This window comes from Poromitra crassiceps, assembly GCF_964638095.1.
Source record: "Poromitra crassiceps genome assembly, chromosome: 29".
In the NCBI taxonomy this organism is placed as follows: Eukaryota; Metazoa; Chordata; class Actinopteri; order Beryciformes; family Melamphaidae; genus Poromitra; species Poromitra crassiceps.
Genome location: NC_139641.1, coordinates 15319510 through 15328111, shown reverse-complemented (window position 1 = coordinate 15328111; position 8602 = coordinate 15319510). Strand labels below are relative to the sequence as shown.

General features: G+C 48.9%; 1 protein-coding gene across 2 annotated transcripts in view; it reads left to right on the top strand.

Annotated features, from left to right (window-relative positions):
* Window positions 1-1508: 1508 nt before the first annotated feature.
* The window catches only part of kcnn4 (potassium intermediate/small conductance calcium-activated channel, subfamily N, member 4), a 51995-nt gene continuing 44901 nt past the window's right edge, over window positions 1509-8602 (top strand). For both annotated transcript variants that reach the window (XM_083662510.1, XM_083662509.1), the window contains exon 1: window positions 1509-1996. In XM_083662510.1, coding sequence (XP_083518636.1) covers window positions 1580-1996 — 417 coding nt within the window. In that variant the 5' untranslated portion in view covers window positions 1509-1579. The remainder of the gene's footprint in view (window positions 1997-8602) is intronic.

Below are 8602 nucleotides of genomic sequence, written 5' to 3'. Positions count from 1 at the left end.
ACACGCAACTAGTGAAGGGGGTGAGAGTCTGTGTGTGTGTGTGTGGGGGGGGGGGGGTTATCACTTTTGCATCCATTTTGAGAGAATCACATACTATTTTAGACAGCATGGCATTTACTTTAAATGCCTCATTGCCAGTACATTATTAGCAGTGTTGGGGGTAACTCATTACAAAAGTAACATATGACATGTAATATATTACTTTTAGCAGTAACTCAGTAATATAACTTATTACTTGTAGGATTTCAGTAATATTATACCAGTTACTTTGTCAAGTAACTCAAGTTACAAATCGAGTCATTTCTTTTTAACCCATTGATACCTGATGCAGCATTTGCGTGTATATCCCTCATTTGTGTGTGTGTCCCTTTAAGACCGCGAACGGCGCACGATGCGGTTCGTGGTCTTAAAGGGATACACACACAAATGCTGCATCAGGTATCAATGGGTTAAATCAAAGCACATATTTAAAAAAGGTACAATCATTTCCTAATCAAACTGTGTGTTTTTATGCAAATAACCACTATAGATGACAATAACAAAGGAAAATGATAACATTTAGAATTTTGGATTGTTTACACTGACTTCAAGGCGGTTTAAATTATTTTTTGGGATGGTTCCGGGGTGGCGATGTCATTCTGCTGCTGCTGTTGTTTTTGGTCAAAGTAATGCAAAAGTAGTGTAATCAGTAACGAGTTACTCTACACAGACAGTAATATTGTAAAGTAATGTATTACTTTCAAATGAAAGTAACTAGTAATGTGTAGTATATTACATTTTGAAAGTAACTTGCCCAACACTGATTATTAGAAGCCTTACATTATATCAATATTTTTGCATAGCCTGCCCTAGACCACATGAAGGTAAGTTAGTTGACCACCAGGGGCCACTCGCAGTCTAAACTGTATAGATCCCACAGATGTGTTCACCACTGATGCAGTCTGCAACACAAAGATGCAACCAATTTCATGACCAATAATCTATGGCAGAGGGCAAGGAACAAAAAGGAATGGTGGAAAACGTCCAATCTTTAAAAGCATGCACTGCTGCAACTAATAGTTAGAAACTGCAATGGCCACTAACAGAATCTATTTTAGTAGCCTACTTTAGTCTTTAGCCTACCTCAGGTAGGCTATTTTGTGCAGAAACGGATAGGCAATTTTATCACAAATTCCAACATACTAAAATTTTAAACATAGCCTGATCTATTATTTTTGGCAAAATACTATTTTGTGCAATCAGATATCCTAAACACTAACCGAATACAGAAATGTTCCCGTCAGTTAGGCTACTTTGTATGTTTTAGTAGCCCTCAAAGTTCCATGCGCTTTATGCAAATACGCGCTCAATTGCTTGTACACACACACGCACACACACACACACACACAGACAGAATTCATTCGCAGCGGACTGACGCACACTCCCATAATATTAATAACCCATGCAAATAAGAGCACGTATCGCAGCGCAAATGGCATCAGTGCGCATAACCACCGGTTTGTTGCGCGTTTGGTAAACCCGCTACTTCGATGAGCGTCGGACGAGAAAAGGGCCTGGTACACGGTGCGCCCATCGGATTATGCCTTCCCCAACTCGGGAGGAAAGCAAAGGGGAGACCGGCGGGCGGGCGAGGGACGGAGCTCCAGCAGAGGAAGACGACAGGGAGAGCGGCGGCCGTGGCCGTCTCGTGTGCGCTCTGGAGATGGAGATGACCGCCGGCGGCCGCAGCCTGCGTGGAGACTCCAAAGTGGATTGTGTCAATTGCGATGGGGTGATCAATCGAAACGGCGGGGACTCGACGGAGATATCCGTGCCTCTGTCCGTCTCTGTCAAGCGGATAACCCCTATTGAGGGAGACAACCTCTACAGACTGCGAGACAGAAAGTTTTTATTGGAGGATAGAAAGCGCCTTTGCGCATTGGCTTTGGGCACCGCTGTCCTCGGGATACTGCTCATGGTAACGCACGCCGAGATGTGCCCCAACGTTTATCTACCGGTAGGTCCATAAAATTCACACCTAAAAGTGTTAAGCAAATGACTGAGTTGTTTACAACTTTGATGCCAATATGAAATGAAACCAGATACAATGAATGACTAGATGATATTGCTTCGAATTATTGTGACACATTTTGGTTTGCCGCACATGCTGATAGGAGCTGAAAGCGGTAGTCTTTGAAAAGTATCATTTAGAGAGAGAGAGAGAGAGAGAGAGAGAGAGTCAAGTTTATTTATTTATTTGTATAGCGCACACACAAGCGCACACACATTATGCTAATTTAAATGTGAGTGATATGTTCCACTGCACTGGGTAATAACTTTTAGAAATAAGCTTTAGTGTGCCTCTGTCATGGAAGGCAAACCTCTGCCCCACTCATGCCAGGATTATTGGACGTTTCACCAGTAATCCAACTATGTTGTCAACACAAAGTTGTAATCTTTGTGTTTACTTGTCAAGCCGGTCAAGACTTTCGGCAAATACTTAAAAAATGACCAACATCATACAGTGAAAGTAAATCCTGTAGGGACTGGTAGTAGGGACTGCTGATCTGTTGGACAGAATTTGTGTTAGAAGTAGCTGTTAAAAGTCAGGAAACTCCAACCCCCCCCCCCCTGCTGCTGCTGGGTCAGCAGATAGACATTTGTGTGAGATCACACATCCAGAGAGAGAAGTGCTTTTCAAACTGCAGCCCAAGCAAACTGAAACTGTGTTTACTCGTGCTGTAGTTGGGTAATTAAGAATTCAATCACTTTTACAATGGACTATAGGAATTAACATAATTGGTGTAGAAAATCACCTCGTTACACAACTGCCTATATTTGTTGTCATAACAACTTGGGGTTGATTAGCAGACTGCTGATTAAAACAGCAGGAGCTACACGCAGCGCAACAGCAGAACCTGCAGCTGGGCTTTGAACCTCTCTGACCTAACTGATTAGTTAGTCCATTTCCAGACACACCATTTGGTAGCAACAGCCTCATGCCATTAACATGCAGATCTCAGTGGTTTCCAGTGTTGGGGGTAGTAACTCATTACAAAAGTAACATACATGTAATATATTACTTTTAGCAGTAACTCAGTAATATAACTTGTACTTCTACTACTTATAGGATTTCAGTAATATTACACCAGTTACTTTGTCAAGTAACTCAAGTTACAAATTGAGTTACATTTGATTAAATCAAAGCACATATTTAAAAAGATACAATCATTTCCTAATCAAACTGTGTGTTTTATGCAAATAACCACTATAGATGACAATAACAAAGGAAAATAATAACATTTAGAATTTTGGATTGTTTACACTGATTTCAAGGCGGTTGAAATTATTTTTCGGGATGGTTCTGGGTCGGCGATGTCATTCTGCTGCTGCTGTTGTTTTGGTCAAAGTAATGCAAAAGTAGTGTAATAAGTAAGGAGTTACTGTACACAGACAGTAATATTGTAAAGTAACTTATTACCTTCAAATGAATGTAACTAGTAATATGTGGTATATTACATTTTGAAAATAACTTGTCCAACACTGGTGGTTTCCAGACACACCATTTGGTAGCTGCAGCCTCATGACATTAACATGCAGATCTCAGTGGATAACAATGCCAGGCCACACAATCAACAAATTATTAACTTACTCCCCCCTGACTTCCTACGACACACACCAGTTCCACATGTGGAAAAAAGTTCTCATGCGTGCCGCAGAACATCAGACCACCTCCGTGCTGTGAAGTCAGTGATTGATTACAGTGTCTGTCTGCTGCCCCACATTTCCAACTCAGCCTTTTGAGCAGCAACCTATAGAAAAACTACCCCGACCTTCAAAATCAGCTCGATGTGGTGATCACAGAGTTGAGGAGCTGGACCTGGAGGTGCCTATAGTGAAATGAACAGCGCTGGCACGGTATACCAGGTATTACGTTTCTATCCAGTTTACAAATACCAACCAAGAACAGGTGTTGTCGGTCCATTTCCTAACAACAGGCATCGGCTTGGATACCATGGAAAGGCTGATGCACTGGAAAAGTTTCCTCCGCCGCAGTTAAAGCATATTATTTTGGACAAACTGCATTGCTGATTTAACCATAGCTTTATATAACCATTGTCAACATTCATCTCTTAGACTTCTTGTTATGTCCAGGTCATGAAGAATGCACGTGGTGACATCTCCCTCCTCTGTGCTGCCCTGGGTTTTGACCACATGCCACACATCGTAGATCAGAATCAGAATCAGAATCAGAATCAGATCTATCTCTCAAACACAATACAAGCGTTTTGACAGTGGTCAATACATGCATTTGCATTCATTATGATCTTGAAAGGTATTTTAAGTGTGTTGCAGGACATTTTGGTAGATAGGGCCGATCAAAAACACACCAGTCTACCGAGTGATATTTTAAGCATACCTTTTCATGGTTATGCACGAAAAGGGGGCTATTTATGGAAAGTTTTTCCACATTTCACTTCTTCCCCTGCTACAGTGAGATTGCTCACGGTAGTCAGGCTACCGTTCCACATCATTTACTGTATAATTAGAGCGTTTGAATGGGCACTCCAACTTCTAGGTCATGAGCTGTGCCAGAGCCGTGCGGGATAGGCCCCCGTGCACTTTGACCCTGGGTGTGCGGGATAGGCCCCCGTGCACTTTGACCCTGGGTGTCTGGGATAGGCCCGTGCACTTTGACCCTGGGTGTCCGGGATAGGCCCGTGCACTTTGACCCTGGGCGTGCGGGATAGGATAGGCCCGTGCACTTTGACCCTGGGTGTGCGGGATAGGCCTGTGCACTTTGACCCCGGGTGTGCGGGATAGAGGCCTGTGCACTTTGACCCTGGATGTGCGTGCGGGATAGGCCCGTGCACTTTGACCCTGGGTGTGCGGGATAGAGGCCTGTGCACTTTGACCCTGGGTGTGCGGGATAGAGGCCTGTGCACTTTGACCCTGGGTGTGCGGGATAGAGGCCTGTGCACTTTGACCCTGGGTGTGCGGGATAGGCCCGTGCACTTTGACCCCTGGGTGTGCGGGGGATAGGCCCGTGCACTTTGACCCTGGGTGTGCGGGATAGGCCCGTGCACTTTGACCCTGGGTGTGCGGGATAGCCCCGTGCACTTTGACCCTGGGTGTGCGGGATAGAGGCCCGTGCACTTTGACCCTGGGTGTGCGGGATAGCCCCGTGCACTTTGACCCTGGGTGTGCGGGATAGCCCCGTGCACTTTGACCATGGGTGTGCGGGATAGGCCCGTGCACTTTGACCCTGGGTGTGCAGGATAGGCCCGTGCACTTTGACCCTGGGTGTGCGTGCGGGATAGGCCCGTGCACTTTGACCCTGGGGTGTGCGGGATAGGCCCGTGCACTTTGACCCTGGGTGTGCGTGCGGGATAGGCCCGTGCACTTTGACCCTGGGTGTGCGGGATAGGCCCGTGCACTTTGACCCTGGGTGTGCGTGTGGGATAGAGGCCCGTGCACTTTGACCCTGGGTGTGCGGGATAGGCCCGTGCACTTTGACCCTGGGTGTGCATGCGGGATAGGCGCGTGCACTTTGACCCTGGTTGTGCGGGATAGGCCAGTGCACTTTGACCCTGGGTGTGCGGGATAGAGGCCCATGCACTTTCACCCTGGGTGTGCGGCATAGGCCCGTGCACTTTGACCCTGGGTGTGCGTGCGGGATAGGCCCGTGCACTTTGACCCTGGGTGTGCGGGATAGCCCCGTGCACTTTGACCCTGGGTGTGCGGGATAGGCCCGTGCACTTTGACCCTGGGTGTGCGGGATAGGCCCGTGCACTTTGACCCTGGGTGTGCGGGATAGGCCCGTGCACTTTGACCCTGGGTGTGAGGGATAGGCCCGTGCACTTTGACCCTGGTTGTGCGGGATAGAGGCCCATGCACTTTGACCCTGGTTGTGCGGGATAGGCCCGTGCACTTTGACCCTGGGTGTGCGGGATAGGCCCGTGCACTTTCACCCTGGGCGTGCGGGACAGGCCCGTGCACTTTGACCTCGGGATGCTCTCTATACCTCTGAAACTAAACTAGTGCTTCTCAGAGCCTGCTGATTTTACTTGTATCCATTTAATTACTGACTGGCTTGAATGCAATTAGCTGGTGGAAAAGAAAACCAGCACTGCTCTTGGCCTTGAGGACCATTGTGATCCAGAGTATAGTTTGTCTGTGTGGCACCCAACAGTGAGTAAACTTCATAGTACGTGTAAATTAATCACAATATTTTTTTTCGTCCACTATAGCGGGAAGCAACCATGGACTATGCAAGGTTGATTAGCTTACCTTCAACCGAGGAGAAACTAAACTATAGGCTATGGCTCATGGCCTTCTATGGCACACGGTTGCCTAGCCCTCTCCCATGGCATCAGTATAATATAGGGTAGTAGTTGTGATACCTGTGTGGTATAGTAATATCCCCAGTAAGGCTGTGATCCATCTAGTGGACTGGCAGGTAGTGCCACCTTGTGGCAGTTTGTAGTATCTCAGTGGCTAGTCAGTGGCAGCTAGTGGCACACAGTGGAAGCATGTGGCGCTCTGTCGGCAGTAGAGAGCCCCAGGAACGAGTCCGGAAAACATCGATGCTAACACTTCCGGGTTCTTCACTGTTTTCGCCTATGGGGGACGCCCCCTGCAAGCGCAAGGCGCCGGGCAGGGGTCCATCATGGCCACGGCCTGGCCTCGGTTTGCAGTGCCAGTCAGCTCGCCAAGGTCTGGGCTCAATGCCAGCCTTTGGCTTGTAGCTCTAAGAACAAGCCCACTGTCCTCGGTGCCCAGGGCCCGAGTTCCGTTGGGAGCTCTCCTTGGGTCCCGTTCCCTTCGCCGCGTCGATCTCTTCGCATCCCATTGCCCACTGTGGTTCTCGGTCCAGAGGACAGCCCCCCCGCTGGGCCACGATGCACTGGCGCACACGTGGCCCCGGGACGGGCTCTATGCGTTCCCCCCGATCCCCCTGATTCGACAGGTGTTAGACAGGGTGAGGGAACAGCGCCTGCGGCTCATTTTGGTGGCCCCCTTTTGGCCCAAGCAGACATGGTTTTGCGGACATGATCGCAGGGACCGCCCCTGGGCGTCGCCGTTACGGGCAGATCTCCTATCCCAGGCAGAGGGGGAGGTACTCCACCCGTCCCCCAGCGGGTGGAAACTAGCAGCCTGGTTGCTGAACGGGACCATTTGCTAGCCCAGGGCGAGTTGCCCGAAAGTGTGGTGTGCACTATTCAGAGTGCTAGGGCTACTACGACCCGCTCTCAGTACACGTACAAGTGGCGGGTCTTTCCGCGTTGGTGCGCGGACAAAGGTGTGGATCCAGTGAACTGTGGTGTGCGGCCCGTTCTCTGTTTCCTTCAGAGCCTTCTTGACGCGGGCCAGTCCCCGCAGTCTCTTAAAGTGTACGTAGCCGCGATTTCCGCTTGCCACATGGAAATTGAGGGTAGGCCCGTGGGGGGGCTTCCTTTAATCTCACGCTTCATGAAGGCGGCGCTTAGGCTGCGCCCGCCATCGCGGTCCATCTTTCCCAAATGGGACTTGGTCACGGTGCTGGACGGGCTCTCGGGTCATCAGTTCGAGCCCTTGGACTCCGTCTATCTGAAGTTTCTGTCTTTAAAGACTGCAGCGCTGCTGCTGCTCCTTGTTGTCAGGAAAGAGGGTCGGTGACCTGATTGCCCGCTCGGTGCAGCAGGCCTGCATGGTGTTCGCGGATGATGGACGCAGGGTTACGTTGCGACCTAACCCTGCGTACTAACCTAAGAATATTAATGCCAGCTTTAGGTCTATGGTCATAGACTTGTCAGCTTTCTGTCCCCCGCCGTTCAGTTCGGACGAGGAGCGACGTTTGCACATGCTGTGCCCCGTAAGGGCGCTCTCGGCCTACGTGGCCAGGACGCGCTCGCTACGCACTTCAAACCAGTTGTTGGTCTGTTTCGGGCAGAGGGCCCAGGGCAGACCCCTTTCCAAGGATCGCTTATCGCACTGGATGGTGGAGGCGATTGCTTTGGCATACTCTGCCGCGGGTAAGGTACCCCCGGAGGGTATCAACGCATTCTACGCGAGGAGTCGTGACGTCTTGCGCATTATTGCGCGGTCTATCGGTGGAGGACATGTGTGCTGCGGCCTCATGGTCCTCTCATCACACGTTTGTTAGGTACCACAGTCTTGATGTGTCCGGCTCACTCTTCGCGCATGCAGTACTGTCAACAGCGAGAAGGTAGTGTCGTTGCTTCTCCAAATGCCACACGGTTGAGCATGAGCAATTCGCCATGCGTCCGTTGTTCTCCGATGCCTCTCGGGTTGCTCTGAGGAGTGCTCCCGGCAGCATGGGCGGTTGAATTTGGCACTAGAGTGAGAGCTTGAGTTCAAAACGAAGTAAAACGTTTTTCAGTATGTACCAAATTGTATTATTATAAAAAAAAATGTATAGAGATCATATCGACATCAGTAAATATCCGTTATTGACCATAACAGCAATGTTAATATCGGTTTTCGGTATCGGCCAAAATTTTCATATCGGTGCATCCATAAATTTAGCTATATTTCAAGAAAAGTGGCAGCAGTGTAGAAGCTAGTGTAGAAGTGAGTGACTAAGATAATAACAATAAAAGCACAAATAATTGACCAAAAT